A 27,277-nucleotide genomic window follows, 5' to 3' on the forward strand; every position below is an offset into this window, starting at 1 on the left:
TAGAAGTAGGCCAGGTTTCATATTCTCCACCCACATTTTACAGATTTAAGTGAGCAAATGGAAATGGGTTGAAGTTCTCCTCAATCTCTATTCCATTCAGCAAACACTTATTAACCAGGTACTATGTTCAAGGCATGTTAAACTCCGGAGTCATAACCACAGATTTTTTACAAAAGGAGTCTGCTTTTGAGCTTCCTTTTTATTGGGGTAAGTACACTATTTATACAGAGGAGTAAATACAATATAATTTGAAGAGGGAGAGAAAAACTAACCTGAGCTGAGCCTTGAAGGAAGCTAAGGATTCTAAGAGGTAGAAATGAGGAGAAAGTATGTTCTAGGTATGGGAGGCACCCTATGCAAAGACACAGGTCTGGGACATGAAATGTTGAATATCGGAATAGAATTCTGAATTGAGAGAAGAGTTGATGCTAGTGTAAGGAGATGTCCATTCTAGCTATCACTGGGGAAAAGGGAGAGAGAGAGAGAGAGAGAAAGAGAGAGAGAGAGAGAGAGAGAGAGAGAACACATAAGCCATTCCCAGAAGGGAAAATATTCCAAGGTAGGATGTTTCCCACAATGGGAAAAATTTCTTAATGGAAATTTAGAATGAACCTTCCTCTAGGGAAAGAGACAGAAAAAGGCAGAGATACAGACATAGAGAGAGTCAGAAAGACAAAGAGAGAAGAAGACAGACATAAGAAGAGAGATAAAAACAGAGAAAGAGATAAGGGACTGAGACAGAGAGAAACAATATTAACCTTCACTTCATTTAGGTAACACTGGGAGAAGTCAATGCTCTTTAAGGCAGAACAATTTTCATTATTAACTTTGCCAGAAGTGGCCAAGAAAGTAATATAACTTGGCTAGAAAACAGACGAGAAATAGCTGATGTAACCAGAGCACCTTTGATTGAATACATACATGGTGCCCTTCAATGGGCCCTCAATGAATTAGAGGGAAATTCAATGTTGCAGAACTAAGAACTAAGTCCAGCAGCCAGGCCCTGTCACGCCTGACCACTGAACAGTGTCTCTCTTCTTTCTCACTGTTTTCTCCCAAAGGCAGAACTCATAAATAACTATGTCACGCAGTGTAACCATTTTAAATGGAATCTTGATACCCGGTCTGTCTTGGAGGGAAATTTGTTTAGTAAAGGGTTTTTACTTTGTAATATGTGTGTGTCATCCCAATAATAGCTGATGTATTATATTTATTGTTTTATCTCTTGGAGAATATTGAAATAAAAGCAGAATCATCAGGACCCCATTCATTCTTTAAGGAAGAGGAATTCTGTCATGGCCCTAGGAGGCTGAAAGAGAGAGGCAGAGGCCTAGATGATGAGAAGTTAAAGCAACCCATGTCAAAGCCTGCCTTCTGAGGGGTTCGCCTGACCTGGATGACAGAGCACTAGTTTCCATAGGCCCCAGGGGAGATAAGACTCAGGTCTTCAATTTCATGAAACTGAGAGTAACAGATACTAAACACTTTCCCTTAAATGAAACAAGAAATTATACCATATCCACTAGGAGTTATGGGAGGAAGTTACAAAGAGGAAATTTTAGGCCTTATGCCAAAACAAAAAAACTTCTGAAAAATTCTGTCTAGTCAAAGACAGAGCACATTGTCCTCTTCTTCCCACTCAGATGTTTTTTAAGCAAAAACTTAATAACTACTTGCCCATATATTAAAAAGGGGATTTTTTAAGGTGTATATTTGACTGGATGGCTGATAAAGACTTTTTCAACTCTGAAATCTGTTTTTATAATAATGTCTGATGCTTAACTAGTACTTTTAATTTTATGAGATGCTTTATGCACAATATCTTATGTGGTCACTACTATGCCCATTTTGCAGATGAGAAAACTGAGGCTCAGAGTGGTAAAGTGATGATCCCACAGCTAGTAAATATCAGAAGTGAGATCTGAACCCAAGTCTTCCATACTGTTAGTTTAAAGCAGGGCTGAGGAATCTGTGGCCTTGAGGCCATGTGTGGCCCTGTAGGTCCTTGGGTGCAGCCTTTTGAATGAGTCCAAGTTTTACAGAACAAATCCTTTTATTAAGGGGATTTGTTCTGTGAAATTTGGATTCAGTCAAAGGGCCTCACGTGAGGACCTAGAGGGCCACTTGTGCTCTTAAGTCTGCAAATTCCCCACCCCTGGTCTAAAGTCTGTCCACAGCATGTAGAAGGGAAATAAGACAAATTTATAAATAATTACAGTCAATGATCTCTCCCTTCTTAAACTTCTCATGAAATTTTTCTACACTACTTACCCCTCTTGCAAACTTCTTTTCTATTGATGGTTCCACCATTCTTCCAGTCTTCCACATGAATAAGCTTGGTATTATCTTCAGCTCTTTTAACTCAACTAACATTTATCAAACACCTATTGAGTGCCAGACACTGTGTAAGGATCTGAGGCTACAAGGCCAAAAATAAAAAATAGTCCCTGCCTGTGAGGACATGGGGGGGGGGGGGGGGGGTGGTCCTTACCATGGGTTGTGGAGCAACACACACACTGATGTTTAAGTACAAAAACATTGGGAGTGGGGCAGTAGTCTTGTGATTTCACTGATGCAGAGAATTTCTGATGATGAAATTTCTTCTACCAACGTATTCCAACTGCTCTGCAACCTATGATCTAATAAAGTTGCCTGAGATATGAGAAGGGTAAGTATCTTCCCCAGGGACACACAGCCTTGAACCAAAGTCTTCCTGACTTTGAGTCCAGTCTATCTATCCATTACAATACATTGTATCTCAAGCACAAAATCAATACAAAGTGAGGCTGGAAGGAGGAGAACGCAAAGGCATCATATAGGAAGTGAGCCTTGAATGACACTGGGGATACTATGGAATACTACTTTGCTATGAGGAATGATGAGTTGACTGAGTTTAAAAAAACATGGAAAGATTTATATGAAATAATGAAGAGTAAAAGGAGCAGAACCAAGAACCTTGTACACAGTAACAGAAATATTGTTCTAAGAACAGCTTTGAATGGCTAAGTCATTTTGAGTATTATAAATACTCAGATCAACTACAAAGGACTCAAGAGGGAAGATGCTATCCACACCCAGAGAAAGAACTGATAAACAGAAGTACGTGTATGTATATGTATGTGTATTTATGTGTGTACACATATTTATGTCTAATGGTAACATTCTCTAGGACAAGGTAGGGAGGGAGACAGAAAAAAAATAAAAAAGAAAACTTAGAAGGAAGCACAGAAAAGCAGGTTAGCTTTGAAAACAATGTATTTATTATATAGTCTTTTTAAAGTAAATAGTGTGAAATGGAAATTCATGGGTTTATATTGAATCATTTTTGTGTGTTGTACTGAGTACATGAAAATGTTCAGGTTTTTTTTGTTTGTATTTAAATTCAAAATGAATGTAATTTTAAAAAAGAAAGAAAAAGAAAGAAAGAATACTCCAAGCATGGGGTGCAGACTGTGGAAAGGGAAAGGTGTGAAGGCAAAACATGTAATTGGAGGGAAAATCACGTATCTATATATAACACATGTATTGGAAACAGCAAGTAGATTATGAAAAATTAGTAGATGGAACAAAGTAAGTCAGTTGAGGAGCAGACATGGTAGGACAAAGAAAGTGGCTGCGGGAAATTCATTTATTGAAACTCCAAAGTCATTTCTTGGCCACATTTTCTTTGAGTTAATTTGTATTATCTTTGGGAAATAGCTGTATAAGCTGGCTTGCTAAATGATTGTTTCAGTGATCGCTGCTTGCCCAGATGTGGTTATGTTGCACTGAAGAAACAAGGGAGCTCCTGGGGATATGCTGAAGCTATCTCCTGAGTAGAGAAAGTGTTTTATTCTCACTCTTGTCCTTTTTGTCTTCAGTTCCATGATCTCCACAACCCATTGAATCCGATGTATTTTGAATTCACAAGTCATATTCGGGGCAAGAATGTTATATCCAGATGGAATCACACAGAAAGCTTCCACCTGGTCCCTGGCACCTATGTGGTGGTTCTCACAGTTGACAGAGAACGGAAGTTCTTCCTTCGAATCTTCCTGAAACATCAAGGTGTTTACAGGTGAAGTTATTCTGATCTCTCATGGGCCAATGGGGGAATGGATTCTAAATGTTCATAGGATCATAGAGTTAGAGTTGGAAGAGACTTCAGAGGTCATAAAACCCAACCCTCTTGTTTACATACTAGGGAACTGAGGCCCAGAGAGGTCAAGTCACTTGTTTGGGGATCACCCAGTTAGTAGGTATCCAAGAGAGAATACCAGGCCTTTCTAACTCCAAATCAAGCTCTCCTTCAACTACACCACACTGCATCTCCTGCAAAGAGCAAAAACATAAATGTGGTAATAACGAAGGCTGAGTGGGGTAAGAATCAAAGACCTAACAATCCATAGGACAACAGGTATAAAGTCGGATGAAACCTCAGAGACTAGCCAATGCCCTCACTTTACAGAAGAAGAAACTGAGGCCCAGAAAGGTCCCTTCCAGCTCTAAACTGATGGTCCTCTCATTCTATTAAGCCCCTGCTATGTGCCAGGCAGGAGCTAAGGACAAAGACTTGCCCAAGTTTGTACCACTAGTAAGTGATAGAGCTGGGATTTGAATTCAGGTCTTCCTTTCTCCGAACTATGCTACTCAACAGACCGAGCAAGTTCCCATGATTCCAGGCCCCTGGGCTAGGGGAATAGACTCTCTCTATCCCATGGAAGGAGCTCTTCTAGGGACTGATGCCATGTCATAGGAAGCCACTAAAGGAAGAGTTTACCAGGCTTCTTTTCCTATCACACTTTCTTATAACTTTCTTTCCTATAACACTTCAGTTAATTCATTTCAAACATATGTTATGGTCAGGAAGACCTGGGTTCAAATCCCATCTAAGCACTTATAAGCTATGTGACCATAGGCAAGTCAGAGGCAGCTATGGGGAATCATGGAGTCAGGAAGACTCGAGTTCAAATCCAGCATCAGACACTTATTAGCTGTGTGAATATGGTCAGGTCATTTAACCTCTATCTTTCTCATCTGTGAAATGGGAAGAAATAATAGTACCTACCTCCCAGGATTGTTGTGAGGCTCAAATGAGATAATATTTGTAAAGCATTTTGCAGACTTAAAACACCTTATAAATGCTAGCTATTATTATTACTTAATCTCTCTTTGCCTCAGTTTCTTCACATGAAAAACAAGGGGATTTGACTTGACCTCTATGATACTTTCCAGCTCTGAATCTATGATCCCATGGTCCTATTAAGCTCTTACTATGTGCCAGGCTCTGTAGTATGCAAGAGCTAATCATACAAAGAAGAAAAAAAAAAAGAAGAAGAGATACTTTTTTCACAAGAACAAACTCCAAAATCTGAAATAGTTTTAGAAAGGGATTTATTAGGTCATTTGGTAAAGATAGAGAGCCAGAAAAAAGGGGAATCTCCCTCCCAAACCTTTGTGAGGTTGCATTTGAAAGAGGTCAGACAAGGGCATAAGAACATTGGCCTGATTGGCCTCATGTAGGTAGCAGGTAGCCTCCAGGAGAAGAACAGTCTGGAGCTGTCTATCAGCAGGTAAGTCCATGATCCCCTAATTTAAGAAACCCAAAACACAAACTTTCGGTGGATCCAGAATAACACCTGAGGGGACCCAAAACAAACACTGAGTGGGATCTGAGCATTCCTTACTACCATCCTTCCGTGAGGGCAAGTATCTTCCGTTTTGTCTCTGAAGCCAGACTGACCTCTACAGTAAGCTTTTGGGGTTAGACCAAGTAAAGCTAGGTTCAAACAATATTAATAAATGATAAATAATAATCCACATGTTCCCTGACCTCAAGGAGGTTGCAGTTCATTTTCTGTTCTGGAAGATTATAGGTAGTCTAAGCAAGCAACTGAGTTAAATGCCCACATGTTCCTGGTTTTATAAACTGGACAACCACCTAGGATGCCCTTTCCATCTCCCATATTAAAACTGGATGCCGGTCATTCTCTTGCTTATTTTCTCCATTGATTTTTCAGGAAACTCTGCAAAGGCTTCAAGTTCACGAGCTTCAAGGTAAGTAGGCAGTGGGGTCTGAGCTGGGAGATCACTGGAAATCACCCTGATTTCCAGAAACTTATGTGTTTATTTTCTTTCTATCTCCTTACTGCTCCCCATAATAATTTGAGAGGTTACAATGAGCTAATGATGGCTTCTGAATTAGTTTAATTCAACCATCATTTACTAAACATCTGCTACCTGCAGAGTGCTGTGCAACGTCCTGAGGGAGATAAAAAGTCAAAATAAGACACAGTCTCGGCCTTCATGGAGCTTATAGTAGTAGAGGGATATTTTAAATAATATGTAACATATTACAGTGGTAATAATATGTAACATTACATAATAACATAAAATAAGTTATACGCACAAAAATATGATAAGCGCATTAAGGAGGGGAACACAGAGTGCTACATAAGATCGAGGTGGGCTGGGGTGGGGTGGGGCAGGAAGAAGGTTTTGTAGAAAAGGTGATATTTGATCTGTGCCTTAAAGGAGGAATAATATTTCATAAAGTAGGGAAAGGGAAGCAGTAACTGGAGAGAGAGAAGGAAGGAATACCATGAAGAAAAGAATGGAGACGAAAAAGCGTGGAAGATGTATGAGGAATGATAATAGCCCAATTTGACTGCAGCATAGAGGAGTTAGAGAAAATTAGCAGCAGATAAGGCTGGAGAGTTAGGGTGTCACCAAATTGTGGTGGGCCTTGCATGTCAGACAAAGAAGTTTGAAGTTTATTTGGCAGGCAATAAATAACTGCTGAAAGATTTTGAACAGAGGACTGACATGACCAGATTGATGTTTAAGGAACATTTTCCTGGCATTCATGTTTGGGAAGGCAGAGGAAGAGAGGAAGAACAGGAAAGCCTATTAAGAGAAGACTCCTGCACTAGTTTGGGGGGGTGGGTGGGAAATGAGGGCCTACACACATTCCCATGTGGCCATGGGAATAAAGAAAAGGAGATGTGAGAGAGCTTATGGTAGAAGGATTGATAGGACTTGGCTACTGATTAGATGTGAGAAGGAAGGAAATAAAGAAGAGTTGAAAATAACACCTAGGTTTTGAAAAAGTAACATGAGAAGGAGGAGTGGGTTTGAGGGAAAGATAATGGGCTCCATATTGGATACATTTTGCAGTCATCTTAGTAGAGGACATAGTTGAGGCCATGGGAGCAAATGGGATTACCAAAGGAAAGAACGTACAAACAAAAAGAGAAGAGAGATGACAGAATCTTTGGAACAGATGGTTGGCAAGTTGTGACAAGGATGAAAGAGAGATCATGTTTCCAATCCTAAATCTACACAACCTAAGACCAATCCTTTTTCTTCCCTGGACTTCAGTTTCCCCATCTGTAACAATACATGAGTATTAGTAGTTATGGGCAAGAGAGCAAGCTGTCAAGCAAGACGTCTGGCTCAGAATCAGGCGTGGGTTTTTAATTTCTCCACAGTGAAGCTGATTGGGACAGTGGGAAAAGTGCTTGAACTTTGAGTCACAGGACCAGAGTTCAAATCCAGGTTCCATCACTTACTACTCTTATGACTTTGACACGTCATTTAATACCTCCAGGCCTCAGTTTCCTCAACTGTATAGTTAGAGGATAAAATTAAATTGTTTCAAAGGTCCCTTCTGGCTCTAAATCTATGATCCTCTCTTCCAGAGTTTTGTTTTTTTGTTTTTTTCTTTTCTTAAAGCATAGAAGCTGCTTGAGAGTAGGGACTATTGGGGCAGCTAGATGGCAAAGTGGATAGAGCACCAGCCCTGGAGTCAGGAAGACCTGAGTTCAAATTTGGTCTCAGACCAGACACTTGATACTTACTAGCTGTGTGACCCTGAGCAAGTCACTTAACCCCAATTGTCTAGCCAAAAAAAAAAAAGGTGATAGAGAGTAGGTACTGTTTCTCTTTGTAATGGTATCCTTTTATCTTAGCATAGCCTAGTACATAGTAAGCACATAATTTACTTATTTATTTTTATTTATTCATCTAGAAGAATCTTCCAGAACTCCAGCATCATGAGATCATTTTCAACAGATATGCCCAACAGGTATAGTACCCTGAATTCAGAATTCCGCCAAATGACAGAGGGGAAAGTCACAGAAAAGAAATCTCTTGGACTCCTATCAGTGCTTAGAGACAAAAAAAAAAAGATAATATATCTCTGGTAGCATAGTTTTATCATCCTTCTTCAAGAGAATCCTTTCCAACATTGATCTGGCTGCCAAATGCTGCAGAGAAATGGCATCTCACCAGTAGGTTTCCCCTGGAATTGAATGGATGACTTGGTATAGGATGGGATAATTATTTTTTTTAAAAAAACCAAGCAATTAACAGTAACCCTTGAAATCTTTTTCCCCCTGATTGGAAACATTTCCAGCTCAAGCTGACTGGCTTTGGAAAGTACCATCATCACTCAGTGTTTGAGTAATTGATTCCTACTCTGCTCGCCAAGTTGTATGCGTTCACAGGAGATGCTCTTAATGGTTTAATAAACTGTTGGTTTAAATGGTTTAATAAACTCCTTGACTTAGTTGAGAGAAAAATCACTGCCAAGGGCTCCATGTGATAGACCTTTCCAGTTAGTAGTAATACCAGTGTGAGAAGGTGCAAATGATATAAACAGGCATACGTAATGTGCCAAGCAGAGAGACTCATGGAAGTAACCAGAGCCTACTGTGCTCAAACTCAAAGTCAAGTTGGCTCTGAAGGGATGAGTTAAGCGCAAAGAGCTAAGAGGATGTCTTCAGAGAGTCTGATCCCACAGGGAAGGAAAAAATAATTAACAGTGAAAGCAAAATCTGGTGTGAGGAAGATAGATAAAATGGTATGGTTTGCTATTTAATGTTTGCTAGAGAGTCAAGTCATAGGTATGGGCAGGTAAGAAAACACTGTGTTTAGGACCCAATAAGGCTGTGTTCCACATAGTTTGGAATGGTTACTTAAGGGGTGGGATGCAGGAATAGGAGCTCTGAAAAGTATGAAATGATATCATTATATCATTTATAATATAATTATCAATAGAGTAGAGGAAGTAAAACTACAGGTAGGCAAGTAGATTAGCTTACCCTAGGAACAATACCATTCCTTCCCCTCCCGCAACAAGCTCAGCTCCCATCAGGTTTAGGCTTGCTGGACCCAGTAGATAGACTTTGAAAAACTGGAAATAGCAGAGATAGTATTCATAGTCCACTTTCCTTTACAGTCAATATTAGAATATGCTTCAATCCAACCATTATTTACAGGCACATATTATGTAAAAGGTGTAGTGTTGGGCATAAGAGAGGATGAGAAGTTGCATAAAGCCCAGCCTCTGTCTTCAAGGGAATTTACAGTTTAACAAGAGGGTATGAGGATGATAAGGCACATACACAAATAACCATAATGCAAGACAAAGTGTGCCATAAGAATGGGATAAACAAGGTGCTCTTTTGTGAATAGAGAGATCACATTTGGATGTATGAATCAGGAAGGCTTCCTGAAGCAGGTGCCATTTGAGCCAGACCAGGAAGTTGCTTGAAGTTCCCAGCTCTTCTTGGAACTTTAGGCAAGACATTTTACATTTTTGTTCCTTGGTTTCTTGGTTTATAAATAAGGGGTTGGAATGGATGGCCTCTAAATGTTTCTTCCAGCTACCATCTCATTGTAGCACCTCCTTGAGGAACATTTCTTCAATTCTGCTCTCCTTGGTGGACTGAGTGCCTAGAAGGTAGCTAACTAATACTTCCCCTTAGAGTTCCAGGAGTGACCCTAAGGAGTTGAGATTTCTAGCATTGTCATTCATGAGCCGCAACCAGTGTGTTTTCCATTGATTATCCACCAGAGCTTTTAGAAAGCTATATTTACTAAGGTGATATGGTAAAAACAGAATATTTCCTCCCAAAATTATAAGGCTCCTTTCCCACAAGTACACACAGAGAGTCCAGAGGAAGACTATCTTAAACTAAGAATACAATGGTAGTCAGGTATATATGTATGGAACATGTATGACCACAGAGTAAACCCAAATTGCCTGCTTACCAAAGTCCTTTTTTGAGTCCAAAGTTAGCATTCATTTTGGATCAAGGGGTCATGTGGCTTAAAGGTACTTCCTCCCTCAGATAGCCACAACTATTTATTTACATCTCTCTATGTCTATATTTGTTTGTGACATGTCTCTCCCCGCTACAGATTAAATGCATTGTTTCCTATTAATGGAAAAGACTGGGAAAAGGAGAGAGATAGAGAAACTCTGCCCTCCTCCCCACAAAAAGAGCAGTTGTCCCTCAAGGGTTTGTCTCCAACTGGAATTCTCAATTCCAAAGCTGAAATCCTCCACTATTCTACTGTACCCTTCTGGACTGAATTCCCTGGTGGACTGACTGCTATTTTATACATGGGTCCCATGGGTGTCACTGATCCTCTCAGCCAATCAAATTGCTGCCTTTCTTGATCCAATAAAAAAAGACCCACAGCTTGTAAAGAGATCACTGGGTATAAACTGTCTTTACACATTTAAAATTGATCACATCTGGTTGATTGATTGATTGAATTAGTTGGGGTGGGAGAGGAATCCCACTTTTATGTCATGATGCTTTGTTTTAACCTTAAACACTATTTAATGATCTAAATTATGAGGCCTTATACAAAGCTGATGCATAAGTATTAATGGTGTGCTCCTTTCTGCCCTATCACCTTGAATCTGCCCCCATAGGACTAGTCTTACACCTCTTGATATAATTGTACAATATCCCATGACCCCTCCCCCAGTGCTGTCATATACTGCTTTCAAACTTACCACTAGACAATGGAAGCAGAGAGAACACATTCCTTTAAAGTAGATTCTCTTCCCAAGGGTTCACCTGAACCTTCATGACAACCTTCCCCTATCTCCCTGTCCTCAGATCCTCTCCTATGGTGAGCAATGGAACTTTCATGGGGTGTACAGTGGCCTGCTGCAAAGCAGGGCTTGCTCTAGCATGAGACTGATGGAGGACATTGGTGTTCAGCCAGACAGAAAAGCTGCTTTCTCCCTTCCACTGTGTGAGGGGGGTGGAGTGTGAGTCAGGAAAGTTCCTTCACTCTAGCAGCTGTTAAGGGAGGCTTCACTAATTACTACCCATAATTTACATAAGGGCTTAGACAGATGCATGTGTTCATGTGATTGTGTGTACATGTTAATAGCTTTCCCTGTCGTTCTAAAAAATAAAATGTTGTGTAGGCTAGAAAGCAAGAATTGGACTGAGAATCAGAAGATCTGTGCTCACTCCTGGCCTCTTACTAATTGTGTGTCCTTAGACAAGTCTTCTGAGGCTCAGTTCCCTAATCTGTAACACGGAGATAATAATTCTTGTACAACCTACCTCACAGGGTTGTTGTAAGGAAAAGGTTTTGTAAACCTTAAAATGTTGTAGAAAAGTAAATACTTATTATGACTCATCTGATTATATAATACACCAACTTGGGGCAGCAGTATGTCACAGCGGAGGGTGCCTTGACTCTGGAGTCAATTACGTATCTCTGTGATTTGGGGCACGTCACTTGGGCCTGTAAAAAAAGGAGGACTATACTAAGTGACCTCTGAGATGCTCTTTAGCTATAGAATGATCTCCCTTCTTACCCAGTAGATTCTCTAGCTTCCGTCAAAGTTTAGCTAGATGCCACATCCTCCCAACTTTTAGCATTCTCTCCCTCTTGAAATTACTTTATACATATACACATATATGCTTCTTCTTGAATATAAAGATATATATATGTGTGTGTACATATATGTGTGCATGTATGTATATATGTATATGTATATGTATATACAGGCAGCTAGGTATTTCGGTGGTTAGAGCATTGGGCCTGGAGTCAGGAAGACTTGAGTTCAAATTCGGCCTCAGACACTTACTAACTGTATATCCTGGGAAAGTCACTTAACCTCTGTTTGCCTTAATGCACTGGGGAAGGAAATGGCAAACCATTCCAGTATCTTTGCCAAGAAAACCCCATGGACAGTATGATCCATGGGGTCTTGAAGAGTTGGACACAACTGAACAACAAACAACAACGAATGTACACATCTATCTATTATACATGTGTGTAGACATATATGTACACGTGTATATGTTTCTTCTTTACTTTCTGGTCCAACGGTATACAATGGTTATGCTAAGAACAATAGCAACATTATGACCACATTTGAATGATGACCAGGCATCCTTTGGTCTTAACCTATTACACAAACCCCATGTTTGTACCTGGCCTATAAACTGTTTATAGATAACAACTAACATTACAATACTTTAACATTATCAAAGTATTTTAGATATACTATCTCATTTGATCTTCACAACTCTCTTGTGAGGTAAGTGCTATTATCCCCATTTTATGGGTGAAGAAACTGAGACTCAGAGAGGTCCAGGGTCACTGAACTAATAATTCTCTCAAGCACAATTTGAACCCAAGTTTTTGTTTATTTGTTTGCTTGTTTGTTTTACTCCAAACCTAGGGTTTTGTCCCCTACAGCATACTGCTTCCCATTCCTGAGTATTCAGGGATCCTAGAGGTTAAAGTCTCACTTATCTCTTAGGTACTGCCATCCCATTTCCCAGTAGATCTTCCATTTGATGAGAGACAGGTATCTTTTATTCAGTTAAGCACGTGAACAGGGACCCTTTGGGGAGTGTTCCTGAACCTTTGCTGAAACAATACGGATGGTATTTGACTATTGAAATCAATAACTTCCTGTCCAGAAAAATTATCTACCCTAGTTTCCCTGAAATGACTTCTTTTATGTTGCTTTGCACAGCATTTTAATTCCACCTCTAAAAGATGGCTACTCTAAGCCTCTAACTTACTCCAAATAACTGTGTTATTCTCATGCAACCCCATCATACAATCCAGAGTCTAACAGAACCTTACTAAGTCTGGGTAATGGGGGAAAATACTAATCTCAATAAAAAGTCTAAATTACAAAATACTTGTGACAAAGTTCCTAGACTTTCTCAGTTCACAGTGCTCTTAGTACCTCGGTAATTTTTTTTACAGTGCCCCTAGATCAAAAGAAATACCTAACAGTTCCATGTATTAAGTAGTTAAATCAAAATTTTAAAATATCCCATGTCACCCCATAAGTGTTCATCATGGCACCCTAGGGCTCTGCTACACACAGTAATGTACCTTAAGTAATGCACCTTAATATTTTTAAGTATACTCCATGGCCTCCCATTGCCTCTAGAATAAGATATAACTATCTCAACCTGGCATTTAAAGCACCCTTGTCTTTATATTCTTATTTCATACTACTTCACTTCCAGAAAACCAGCTCCACCATGAAATCTCCTTGGTAGCTGCCTCTTCATTCATTCAGGTCTTCATTCATTGACTTGGTAGGAGTTTCACATTTATAATATCCTATCCCCTCTCCACCCCTAACCTTTGCATGAGTGGTCCATCATGAATAGAATGCACTCCCTTCTCACCTCTGCCTTGCAGTTCTCCTAGTTTCCATCAAAGCACAGCTCAGATACCACTTCCTACACAAAGTCTTTCTGAATCCTTCTGTATAATAGCATTCTCTTCCTCTTAAAATTACTTTTTATTGAATTGCTTGTACTTTACATTTACTTTTTATTTCTTTATATATTATATCCTCCTATAAGCAGCTCCCTTAAAGTCAGGTACTGTTTTATTTTTGTCTTTGAATCTCCATAACCTACCATAGTTCCTGACTCATAGAAAGTGTCTTGGAAATATTTGTAGAATTTATTTGAATTTAATTCAATATCTGGACCAAGGCTGAGTATTATGTGGTAGCCATATTGAGGGAAAGAAGGGTCCTTTATTCATCATCATAATTCATTAAATGTGGTATTATGTTAGTTACTGGGGACAAGTACAAGATTCTTGACTCAAGGAGTCTGTTATTTAGTTGAGAAGACAAGATATATGAAGAAAACTGACACAAGATAGCATCTGTTAAGTGTCCAATGAGTGGCAGAGACAATGACCATTACTATTTAACAGTCAGACATTTCATAGAGAAGCTGGGACTTGAAGGGTACAATTTGAAAGAAAAAAACATTTGTCAGGTGCCTACTCTGTACAGAGATGGTAAAATGGGACTTAGAAAAGTAGAAAGAAGGGACAGTGGCATTCCAGGCACTGCCCAGGATGAAGAAATGGCATATTCAGGAAACAATGACTAAGTCCAATTTGGCTAGAGTAGATAGTTCATGAGGGAGTCAATTAGATTAAGGGTTGTTGGAGATAAATTTAAAATGTAGGTAGAGAGTGGTCAGATTTTGAAGAGCCTTGAATGCCAGATTAAAAATGAATTTTATTCTGAAAGCAATGGGGAGTCATTGAAGGTTTTTTAAACAGGGGAATAATGTATGCAAAGTGATTTTTTTAGAACATTGATTTGGCTGTGATAGGTTGGATGGATTGGAGCAGAGGAAAACTGGGACTATGAGACTTTTTAGTCATCTGGCATTAAGAGACAAGAATAGGGCAATTGGAATAGGAAGGAAAGTAAGACAACAAAAAGGAATAACAAATAGGATCTTCTGACTAACTGGTTGTTGAAGGAGACAAAGAATGAAGAGTTGAGAATGATCTTAATTTATCTATCCTGGAAGCTGATAGACAATGGTAATACTTCAATTCAGGGCAGTTGGGTGGCGCAGTGGATAGAGTGTCAGGGTATGGAATCAGGAAGACTCATCTTCCTGAGTTCAAATCTGACCTCATATGCTCACTAGCTGTGTGATCCTGGACAAGTCACTTAACCTCGTTTGCCTCAGTTCCTCATCTGTAAAATGAGCTGGAGAAGGAAATGACAAACCACTCCAGTATCTTTGCCAAGAAAACCCCAAATGAGGTCATGAAGAGTTGGACACAACTGAAAAATGACTGAACAATAACAATACTTCAATGGACATGCTCTCTCACTGGTGGGGATCAATGAAGATTGAATCAAGATTGAAAAACAATCCATACTTTCTCATCTTTTGTAATTTTTATACATTCTCCACAAAAGATGTATTCAGTGCATTGGTTAATACAGAGAAGTCAGGATGGGCAGTTTGTTTTGAGGAAAAGATAATGAAGTTAGTTTTACACATGTTGGATGTAAGGTGAGAGTGAGATGTTCAAATACAAATGCTTAGCAATCAGTTAGAGATGTGAAACAGAAGCTCAGAAAGCAATAGGATTAGAGATAAGGATTAAGGACTCATATGGTATGGGTGATAATTAAAGTCTAGAGAATATGTGACTGAAATTCCTTGAAGAAGAGGACAAAATCTTTCATTATGGATTTAAAAGTAAGTGTTAGAATAAAATGACTCTTGGGAGAGGTGACACATTGCCTTAAGGTCACACTAAAGTATAAATGTCAGATACTTTCTTGAAAGTAGCTTTTGATGAGGTGGGAGGAGTGGGTACAAGGGTACAAGTGTCATATCTGGATACCTCAAAAACAAAGGCCTTGAAGGCAGACAGTTACAATCTCAGAAATAGAGCCTAGATGCCTCAGAATGGCCTTTTCACAGGGTGACCTGTATCAGAAGACTGATTCCTCCCACCCCCCAACCATTAGGGGGATACAAGCATAGTTATAACATGCAGATGCCCAGAGAGAGAAAAATGCAGAGTTTCCTTCACCACTTTTTTAAATTAATTAATTTCTTTATTTTTAGTTTTCAACATTCACTTCCACAAGATTTTGAGTTCCAAATTTTCTCCCCATCTCTCTCCTCCCACATCCCCAGATGTCATGCATTCTGAATATCCTTTCCCCAATCTGCCCTCCCTTCCATCACCCCTCTTTCTTTTATCCCCTTCCCCTTCTATTTTCCTATAGGACAGGATAGATTTCTACACCCATTTCCTGTATCTTATTTCCCAGTTGCATGTAAAAACAATTTTTAACATTTAAAAGAAAAAGCTTTAGGTTCCAGATTCTCTCCCTTCCTCCCTCCCCATTCCCCTCATTGAGAAGGCAAGCAACTCATGAACCAGGGTACCAAGAGAGACACAGACATGTCTATATCAGGGAAGTCCCTCAGGGATCTCAAAATGTAATTGAGGAAGGCCTGTGCCCTGAAGGGTTACCTGGAACTAAATTACTCTCGATGAACAAATGGATATGCCAAAAGGTTCCACAATACAATATCAGCTGATCTAATAACAGCCAGCAACTTGCCTGTCTGCCCATCGCTGAGAGAGGGCCATCTCTGATCTTTCCCTATCCATGGTCCTGACTAAGCTAGATGCTGTTAGCTCTGCTGTTACCTGTAGCTATGGTGCTGACAAGCACACTTGGCACTTGAGGAAAAAGGATCAGGGTGAGAGAGGGATCCTCAAGGACAACTAGTCTAATGCCTCCTTGCTTTACAGTTGAAGAAACTGTGTCTCAAGAAGATTCCGTGATATGCCTAAAGTCACAGGCAGGGTCAGAGGAGGGATTTGACTACAGGTCTTTTGACTATACAGTATTCTTTACCTCTTACCCTAAGAGTGTGTAAGGATCAAAGTATCAAAAGACAAGATAGACAAGCAACAAAGAACAATCTGACAAATTTATTAAGGGCTAATTATAGTTCCCTATGATAATAAATCTAGTTTCCCTGAAAAGGGGTAGTCCATAACACCCAGATTAATCAAAAATGAGGAGAGATATGGGTGCTGGTATTCTCCTCCTGGCTTTGTTCCCTTTTCCTCTCTAGATGCTAGGCAAGTCAGGGCATGACCAGCTTTCATGATTATCACAGATCATTGCTTTTTTTTTTTCTTTTTTGCTAAGGGCTAGAACAGTAAGTGACCTGAGAGACGCACACTCAGAGTACACTCTTGTCCTTTTTTAAGGTCTTGAATTTTCTATCTGTATAATGGGAAGGCTAGAGTAATCAATACGATATTTTTGTGTGCCTTCTTTTTCTGTCATTAGCACTGTTCTAGACACTATGGAAAATACACAACAGTATAAGATGTAGCTCCCTTTTGATGTATACCTTCCCCGATCTCTAGTTTTCAGCTCCCTTTCTCAGAAGTAGTATATTTTTACTTCTCACAACTCCAAGAGAATGCAAACTCTTTGAGATCAGGGATCTTTTTCATTTTTATCTTTGAATCTTCAGAATCCAGCAAGTGCCTGGCACAGAGTAGATGCTTTAAAATGTACATTACTTTTAAATGAACTAAAAAGAAAAGAGTATCATACTAGAAGACAGTGTTAAGTGACAAAGAAGCAATACACCTAGTAAGTACTTTGGCAGTACAGAGTTCACAGGAAATTAAGATCCCTATGGCCAAGAAAAATTGCATAATGGAAGTGAGGCTTAGCTTATGCCTCCAGGATTCTATGTACTATGTGAATTAATTCCTTAGAATACTTGGCTCTTCTATAGTAAGTCAGGTGTTGGTATCAGACAGATGCTGAGTGCTCTTTTTAATAATCATTGCTATTACTATTCCAATCTTCTCTTTTTTGCCATAGGGCCCAGATATGGATGCTTCACAGCTGCAAAGCCTTCTCAACAAAGAACTCCTTAAAAGTAAGAGATGCTTGCCTGGTTAGAATGTCACCTACTATACCCTAGTAAATGTAGTCATTGCTTCCTATTTCCCCATTATTTTGTCCTTCTTCTTTCCTCAGGTAACTCTTCTGAATCCCTAGAAAGAAAGTTCACCTTTGATGAGTGCCGGAGTATTTTGGCTCTAATGGATGTATCCTTCATGTCATCTCTTTTCCCCATCATTTCACCTCACTCTAAAGCCACTTCTATCACATATGTCTAAGAGCACCATTCTGTGATTCCTTAAAGAAGCTTGATGTGGGAAATTCAGGACTAATTCCATTTCTCATTATTCAGTAGTCTAAGGACTCATATGAGGGAATGAATCTCCATTGATTCTGTCCACAGTAGCTCTTTAGGACCTAATCTGCTGAGTTTATCTCCAACTATTGAGAGTGAGAAGCTGAAGTTAGATGTGGAGGTAAAGAGAATGATTGATTTTAAACATACTGAATTGAAGGCACAACTGGTAAAGTGAAAAGTCCACTGAGTCTGCTTTTGGAAGATTTGGGTTGAAATGATACTTTCAATATACCACCTGCACAACCTAGAAGTCACTTAACCCTTCTGGATCTCAATTTCCTCATCTTTAAAATGAGGTCTTTGAACCAAGAGGCCTCTGAGGTCCTTTCTAGCTTTAGAGCTAATTGCAATAAGCTGAAGGAGGGTAGGGGCATTCCAGTGCAGATGCCTCCTCAGCAGTTGGAGAAAGGAGATTAAAACAACCAAAAAGAAGGAGTAGAGATATAGATTGAGTGGTCCTATGGATACAGGGGATAGCTGAAGACAAAAGTGCGTGTGTCTGAAATTCCTCATACAGTGGATAAGACCTTTTGTTCTATAACTAGATATAAGGCTTAAAATGTAAAGATCCCTGGGAGATGTAACATGTTGACGTCACACTAAGCTTTAACTTAACTCATAAGATCACCTATTTCTAGGTGGAAGGGATGTCAAAAGCCAGCTAGTCCAACCCTATAGTTTACAGATGAGGAAGAGTAAAGCCCAAGAGACTTTCCTCAGGTCACATAGTGTCTGAGACTGGGTTTGAACTCAGATCCTGTGACCTGAGTCACTCTTTTGACTGTGTATCAGGTCCTTTACTGAGAGTATATTTAGATAAGGGAGAAAGAGAAGCTGCCTTCCTGAATCTTCCTTGGCCCAACATCTTTTTACTCCTTTTTTCCCCTGAGAAATCTCAATCATCTCTCAACAAGTTTCCTATTCAGTATCCCCTCTATATTTCAGGCTGAGAGAGAGAAAGATAGACAGAAAGATAGAGAGACACAGAGAGACAGAGACAAGACAGAGAGATACCAAAAAAGAGAGAGACAGAGACAGAGTGAGAGAGACAGAGATAAGACAGAGGGATAGAGACAGAGAGAGACAGGGGAGGGAAAGGGGAGGGGGAAAGAGAAGAAACCAGCTCTGCCATGAAATCTCCTTGGTCACTGCTCTAGAAGCTATTCATCCTGTGTGTGTGTGTGTGTGTGTGTGTGTGTGTGTGTGTGTGTGTGCATGCATGTGTACTCCTGTGCATTTACTGTACCTTTTAGAGTGAGACAGATCATGTCACTCTCCAACTGTTAACAAGACTCTATTGGAAATGCATTGCTGGTCATTGTAGAACAAGAGGGCTTCTTGATGAAAACGTAAATCAGCCCCCTGTCTCTCCCAATATTTTTGCTGAGGCTTGGAATAGCTCTGCACCATGACTAGGACATTACAGATCTCTGACAGATGAATAAAAATGGCCAGAGGCAAGCCCACTGCCTGTAGAGGGCAGGCAGCTTTAGAAAAATCTATGAATGCTGGGCATATGCAAAAAGCTGACAGAGTCTTTTTCACCAATTCTCCTTTCATCTCTCAAATTTCTCTCTGAGATGGATTGTTTCGCCCATAGGTTGCTGTCCAGACCTTTGGACAGTATGACTTATTCTGACTTTCAAATATAAGAGGTGTTTTATTTGATGAAGGCAGCCGCAGAGAGTGAGTAAACATAGAAACTTCCTGCTTTAGGACCCTGAAATGACCCTCTCTAAATGACCCTCCCCCCCACTAACTATATAGGAAAAACCCTGTCTCGCTCTGTCAAGTGGTACATCTATGGCAATATGGCCTTCTTTGACTACCAGGATTGCCATGAGAGAATCATGGTTCTCACAGGAAGCAGCTACAGTGATGAAGCAAGAAGGAGGCAATAATAAGCTCATTGTCCAAATCCAGACTGATCCCTTCTTCAGCCCCATTCATGCCCAGCTGGAACATTTGCTAGATCCTTCTTTTTTTCACTGACCATGCTGCCTAGCAGGTGAAAAATTCTTGAAGAAAGAGGTGTGGCATCTCCTGAAATCTTGTGAAAGTCAGATGGATGTGAAAGTGGAACTGAACCTTTAGAGGTGAAAAAATTTATAAAAATGAGTGTGCATTTGTAAACATAGTGCAGAAGGATGTATGAAAGATGCTGAGGATATCTTCAAGGTGTGTTTATTCAGCAGACAATAGCTCATATTTATACAGGGCTTTTGGAAAGTGCTTTCCCATCTCAGGCTTTATCAATACAAAAAAAAAAAATCAGAGTGTGGGGGGGTAAGTTTCTCCATCCCAACACTGATATGTTTAATAAGTGTTACTGATATTTATTAAAAAAACTCTCCCCAAATCGTGGAAGACAATCTATGGGTTTGTTCCACCTTCTGAAGACTTAGCGGGGCTTTCTCTTTCAGCCGAACTCCTAGTTCCTGTCTTTCTCTTGAAGAAAAATCTAAGCCAGGTGTATTTTAGGACATGGACATTCAGTCCAAATGAAATATAACTGGTTCATGATGATCTGGGTTGTCTAGCTGTTGTTAGTTTGCCAGTTTGTGACTGAAGCATGGCTCCATTGATGGCAAGACTAGAATTAGCCCCCCTGCTCATTAGCACACTGCAGAGGGTTGATCTTAACTCCCCTTCTGGCACAGGTCAAGGCTAATGGACGTCTTGACATACAAGAATTTAGGCAGCTGTGGAAGAAGCTTATTCGATATCAGGTAATGATCTAAAGTCTTATTAAGTTCAGTTCAGTTCAAGTATAGCGGAAAAAGCACTGGATGAGGAAGTGAAAAGATATATGCCTTAGCCACAGCCCTGTCACTAACTAGCTAGTATAATATAAATTCCTTAAGGATATGGATTCTCTTGCTTTTGCATTTGTATCTCCATACCTTACATAGTAAGTGCTTATGAAATGCTTGTTGATCTAAGTTGATCTAGTTGTGTGACCTTGAGCAAATCACTTTATTTCTCTGGGTTTCAAATTCCCAATCTGTTCAAATTAGAGAGTTAGATTATACGACATGTTCAAATCCCACCTCAGCTACTCACTGGCTGTGTGACCCCAAGCAAGTCAGATCACCTCACCTAGCCCCAGTTTCCTTATTTGCAAAATGAGGAATTTGTAAACTTTGTAAAACACCTACTTCACAGGGTTGTTGTAAGGATCAAATGAGGCAAATAAGATACTTTGTAAATTTTAAAGCTCTATGTAAATGCCATCATTCTTATAAATGTTTTTGAATTAGAAGATTTGGGATCTTCCTTTATTTTTAGGATAAAGCAAACACCAAGAGTTGAGCAAAAGCCAGTTTTTCCATGTTTCCATGAAAAGTTTCCATGTTGCTATTTTGGTCTCTCATAAATCATCCCAACCAGAATCTCCCCAAAGATACATTCAGTCCCACAACCTGCCTTCTTGGTATTTTGTCTGGAAGCAGTAATCCTCCATAGGTGTTCCTGGGTGACCTTCAAGGGAAAGAGATACACAACCCATGCTAAACAGGTTGGAAAGAAACAGATCTAGTTAGAACAATAGTGGCCCAAAACAAGCAAGCCATTGTGAGGGAATTAGGAGAAGGCAACGGATAGCAATGAGAATAAGCAGAGAATACCAAGGCTGTTGCATATGCAATAATAGTAGTCCAGCCGTGGTAGTTTTAAGTGTATTGTTGGCCCTCATGCATTTTATTCCATTCCTCATCTCTACCTTACCTGTTTTCCATAGCCAAATCCTATTGCAGTATTCTAAAAATAACCTTCATGGATAATCAATCAACAAGCATTTATTAAATGCCTACTATGTGCCAGGCATTGTGCTAGGCATTGAAGATGTAAAAATAACAAAATAGTCCTTGTCCTCAAGGAGCTTACCTTGTACTGAGAAGTTCCAGAGCATTATTTTAAAGATAAGAAACTTAGACCCTCATTGACTTTTCAATTCTTAGAGAAATAGTAAAACATTATTAAAAATTATTATTATATTCAGATAGTGCTTTAAGGTTTACAAAGGACTTTACAAATATCTCATTTATATTCACAACAACACTGAGAAGTAGATCATATTATTATGCCTATTTTGTAGATGAAAAAGCTGAACCAGACAGAGGTTAAGTGACTTGTCTAGGATGACATAGATAGTAAGTATCTGAGGCTAGATTTGAACTCAGATCTTCCTGAGTTCAGGCCTGATGCTTTATCAATACAGCAACCTAGCTGGAGCTAGAGTCAAATTTTAGTTTTAGCATTTGCTGCATGATTCTGGACAAGTCCTTTAATGTCCCTCAATTTGGTCATCTTTTAAATGAGGATAAATAATACTTGCTCCAGCCTAAATACCTTGTGAGGAAAGGTCTTGAGATCAGGGGCCATGTCTCATTTAAACTATTGTTTCTCTCCCAGTGATTAGCACAGTGATCTTTACACATTCTTATCTCTCTGTTTCTTAGTTTAATGAATGAATTTATTCTTTTCCCATATAAGGGCATTTTCTGGAAAGTAGAGAAGAATGGCTCTGGATTCCTCATGGGTTTTAATCTGCAGAAAGTCATACAAGAATCAGGTACAAAAGGGTTTTGTCTAATCATCTCACCTTTATGAGCATCAGTTTCCTCATCTATAAAATGGAAATAATAATATTCATAGTGCCTATCTCACATAGGGTTGCTGTGAAGCTCATTTGAGATGAAATGTGTAATTTCTTTTTTTAAAGTGGTATTTGAAGATTGTAAAGCACTTTAAACTGCTTAAATGTCAATTATTAAAATGATTACTGTTATTTCAGTGAATCAGGTAGAAGAGGTTAAATGACTTGCTCAAGGTCATACAGCTAGTATGAGTCAGTGGCAAGTCTCAAATACAGGTCTGCTTGACCCCAAGGCTAGTTCTCCATCCATTATGCCACACTGCCTCTCAGAGCTTTCTGGGGTTACTAAAACACAGATAGTATAACTAGCTAGTTCAAAAACAGACCATCTCTCCAATGGCTTTCTTTTGTAATGATCCAAAACTGAAATGGGTCTGTGATCTTGTCAATATGGGTACTTCTTCCAACTGTACAGATTGCAACCCTTCCCTCCCCTCTCATCATGTATGACTCTTGTTCTTGTACTCTTTGAAATACAAGAGGGAGAGAGAAAGAGAGAGAGAGAGAGGAGAGAGAGAGACGTAGCTAACATATTCCAAGCAAGATTATCCCAGCCAAGCTGGATGGCTTCAGGAGAGAGGACGGCATTGCACCAAGTTCCTTCATTCTGCTGACCTCTACTGGCTTCCAGGGCTCAGATACTCTCAGCACCCGGCAGGTTTCTCATGTGTTGGCATGTTTTTCCTAATTGGCTTTTCTCCCCCAAGCATCTCTAATGGTGAGAAAATAGCTCTGTCTGATTGATAAGCTCCTGGAAAAAGAGCTCACATTAAAGATGTTTCCATCTCAGCATCTGGCCAGCCAGAGTGTAATATCCCCTGGCAGATTGATGGATCCTTTTCAGGAGGGGTTTGGAGCTAAATGAAATTGAGTGAAATCTGTCTGATACATAGAAGGAGGAGGCAAATAGAAGAGGACATGTAAGTAGCAGAAAAAGCTTAAATTCAGGGTCAAGATTTATTAGTTAATGCTGAAGTTTTACCAGAAGTACACCTTGAACTGAGGCTGGCCTAGGGATAGGCAAGGTAGGTAGCTGTCCAGGGCACAACACTCAGGTTGTCACCAAAAGGAATTGTTTTTAATTTAATATTTTATTATAAATGCATTTACCTTTAATATCATAAGTCTGTTTTCCAAAGCACCTAGATTTTTAACTTCTGGTAAGTTAAAGCGAATGTGTTACAATGAAGGGATGCTGGACACTCCTAGCAAGCTAAAAAGGGGGGAAAAGTGAGGAAAGGTTACTATGTCCCAGCTCCACCTTTAAGTAAATTTCATAAAGTCCTAGAAGGCAAAAAAGGCCAAGGCCAATCATGCTTGGCCTCTTCACTTAATTCTCATCTTGAGTCAATAACACACTCTTTTGTCATCAGAATTATTCCTAGATACTTCCATTAACAGTGAGCTACTAGACCTCATGGCCATTAGGTATGGAGATGGAGCTGGAAAAATATATCTCGCAGACATAATCTGTTTCCTCATCCGGATTGAAATCATGTCAAGTAAGTAAAGCTAATGGGGGGCCTAACTTCCGGGAAGCTCTCACTCAATACACTCACATTGAGTTTGACAAGGCAGAAGACAATTGTGGGGATTACCATCACTGACCTTCAGAGAGATCAGGTGGAAGGGAGGTGGAGCTAACTGGGTCCTGCCTCTATAATCAGCAAGTATCTATAGATGAGGTACCCTTTCCCAATATGCCTGAAGGAACAGAGCCAACTTTAGGCAAAGTGGTTTAAAGAAAAAGGTAAAATTCAGAGGATCACTGCATTTGAGATCTGGGAGGTACCCTAGATTCTACCTAGTCTGAACCTCTCATAGTCAAATAAGGAAACTGAGAGTCAGAATCAGGAAAAGATTTTCCTAAGGTCACACAAGTGATTTGGACTTGGGTCAAATGGTCCTTGTTTGCCTTGGGTGCCTCCAGTATCTCTTCACCGTTTTCCCCCAACATAGGACCCCTTTCTTCCTCTTCATTTACCTAGTGCCTCCTCCTTTCTTCCTCATCCCCTTCAAATTCCCTAATATCAATCAACATCTCAATATCAGTTATTTATATCATAATATGAATTCAATATTGTTATCTTTCTCTTAAGGATAGAATGAAATTTTTGATCCTTGGATAAAATAACTTCAGACCTTAGCAATCAGAGGGGGAATATATTGGCAAGCAGTCCTTCTCCCATTGCCTCTGAAATCTCTCCATCTTGGCGGCTTCCTGCTTTGTTCCCTCCATCCTTAAATGCCCATTCTCAAAGAGGAATTAAGAGTGAGATTGTTAGAGACTTTAAATCAAGTCTGAAGGAGCTGCCAGGACACTGAGTTCTTCCCTTATTCCTGAGTCACTGCCAATTTTCAGAGGAGGAAATAGGTACAGAGCAGGAAAGTGACCTTCCTAAGGTGTTTGAATGTTCCTCTGCATTTGAATCCCAGCTGTGCCAATCATTGTATTTCCGACCTTAGGATAGTCATTTGACTTCTTTGGCCTTCAGTTTCATCATCTGTTAAATGGACAAGTTGGTCTATATGGCCTCTGCTGTCCCCTCCAGCTCTATATTTCTGATTATAAGATCAGCAGCAGAGGACCTGGCAAAGACAGCTTAAGAAAAAGTCTTTGGTGTACAATTCTGCCATCAATTAACCAGTATTGATTAAGTTTCCATAGCATGTCTGAGTCTATACTAGACTTTCTTAAGGACATGAAGAAATCTAAGATTTATGGAGCCCTTATGCCAGGGAGCTCACAGTCTGTTTGTGGAGGCAAGATTAATGCTGCAAAATGAAAAATAAAGTATGCCAAATATAACAGAAGACAACTAAATATTATTGTTTGTGACCCCAGCTCTAACTGCTGAAGAAATATAGAGAAGAGAGAGATGAGTGTGGGTTAGAGTCATCAGAAAAAGTTCTTTGGAGGGGGAGAGGCACCTGGGCTGAACTTTGAAAGGATGAAGAGATGGATTTACTTGAAAGGGTAAGTGGAAAGAGGACTTCTAAGTAGGGACAATGTGAGCAAAGGAATAGTAAGGAAATTTTTTTAAAATGCCAATAGAAGCATGTAAAACCCTACTTACCTTTCCACTTGCCTCTTCCATTTGCCTTTCTCTCCTCTTTTCTTCCTCTGAATGAAGCAACCCTTTCTTCTCCTCCCCATAGACTTTCCTGCCATTTTTAAAAATTATGAATTTAACCAAAATGAATGTTTGTAATATATAAAGAACAACAGAAAGGAAGGGTCATGTCTACTCTGTGTACATTTTGTTTATTCCTATTTATGCACAAATAGTCTCTCCCGTTAGAATGTAAGCTCCTTGAGGCAGGAATGGTTTTTGGTTTTTCTTTGAATCCTTAGGCACAGTGTCTGGCAATTAGAGAGTGCTTAATAAATATTTGTTGATTGATTGACAGGTTGCATATGAAATTGTGAAGTTTTATTACACACAGCTTTTTAAAATGTAATTAAATTCAACATGGTGGTAACAAAGCTGCCTTGTTTATCTAGAAGGGGGACACCTTCTAAACTTCTGTGCATTTTTAAAATATTTCATTGACATTCTTGTCTTTTTTCTTTTTCTTCTCTCTCTCTTTCTCTGTCTCACACACACTCACACACACACACACACACACACACACACACACACACAACCACTATCTAGGGGCTTTTCATAACCTCTCAAAAGATGGGAAAGGACTCTACTTGACCAAAACTGAGGTAAGCCTGTTTCCTCTTTCTATCTCAATGCCTGGAAGCTCCAAAGCCCAGGCCCTGATCTTCTTTTAGCAAGATGGTACTTTTTCCTTGGACTTAATCCAAGGACATTTATCTCTGTGGACATATTGAGCAAGCCTGGTGCCATGCAGTACATCAGAGCCCAGCAGCTCCCCTCTCCCCAATTACAGCCTTTATATATTGCTTTCCGTTAGCACTGCTTTAAGGTCTTGGCAGATGGATTTTATTTTTTTCCCAAAGGCTTAATAAACCAAAAGATTATGTTGGAGCAATAAATACAGGAAGGATAGGAAGAACAACTCTGAGCTTGGGGCACCATTTAACTTTGTCATGTTGGGTTGGTAAAGAAATAGTCTCTAGGCCTGACCAATAGGCACATCTCTCTGACATGCTGGCCTCTCCTGTTTTTACTGAGATGACAGGAGAAATATATGAGCATCCAGGGAAGCTTTGGAGGGAACCATTTCAACCTTACTGTGGTCTCTCCAGTTATTTTCCTTGACTTAGGATTAGCCAGGGTGAAAGAGGGATATAGAGGAACAGGAACAACCCAGGATAATAGAGTATCTATTGCCCTGGGGTACTGGACAATGATGAAAGGAGACATTAAAAAATGTTTGAAGGAAGTTGAATTTGTGTTAATGTGAAAAGTTACAATATGCTTTCTGCTTGGACTTGAGCAATGGTGAGGGAGGAATGGGGTTGGGGGGAGGGTCTTGAAGATAATGTTGTTTTTCTTTTTTTCCTAGTGGATCAAGTTCACTATGTATTGCTGAGTCACTGATCAAGCCTTATAGAGAAGGTAAGAAGTTGCCTTAGACTTTCTCCCAAAAATAAGCACTCCTTTGTTCAACTCCCCACCAATGGCTATAAGATTCCTTCCCAAGGGTCAGCATCAAACTGCCAAGACCCAAGCCCACACAGTAACAACATAGTTGGCTAGACCACCATGATGAGGAGGCCAAAATTTAGGGCCCAGAACAATTAGGATTCACGAAATCTGTCAAATTGTTTCAAAGTGATTGG

At 39.7% G+C, this 27,277-nt stretch overlaps 1 protein-coding gene across 1 annotated transcript in view; it reads left to right on the plus strand.

The window, feature by feature from the left end:
• Positions 1-27,027, plus strand: part of CAPN13 (calpain 13) — a 110,355-nt gene extending 83,328 nt beyond the window's left edge. Inside the window, exons 13-22 of the mRNA XM_027850363.1 lie at positions 3,861-4,057; positions 6,000-6,036; positions 8,009-8,065; positions 17,480-17,537; positions 17,639-17,709; positions 20,522-20,590; positions 22,356-22,434; positions 23,892-24,020; positions 26,178-26,233; positions 27,001-27,027. Of these exons, the coding sequence (XP_027706164.1) occupies positions 3,861-4,057; positions 6,000-6,036; positions 8,009-8,065; positions 17,480-17,537; positions 17,639-17,709; positions 20,522-20,590; positions 22,356-22,434; positions 23,892-24,020; positions 26,178-26,233; positions 27,001-27,027 (780 nt within the window). The remainder of the gene's footprint in view (positions 1-3,860; positions 4,058-5,999; positions 6,037-8,008; positions 8,066-17,479; positions 17,538-17,638; positions 17,710-20,521; positions 20,591-22,355; positions 22,435-23,891; positions 24,021-26,177; positions 26,234-27,000) is intronic.
• Positions 27,028-27,277: the final 250 nt, after the last annotated feature.

Source organism: Vombatus ursinus, unplaced genomic scaffold (assembly GCF_900497805.2).
Source record: "Vombatus ursinus unplaced genomic scaffold, bare-nosed wombat genome assembly UNPS02009062.1, whole genome shotgun sequence".
Lineage (NCBI taxonomy): Eukaryota > Metazoa > Chordata > Mammalia > Diprotodontia > Vombatidae > Vombatus > Vombatus ursinus.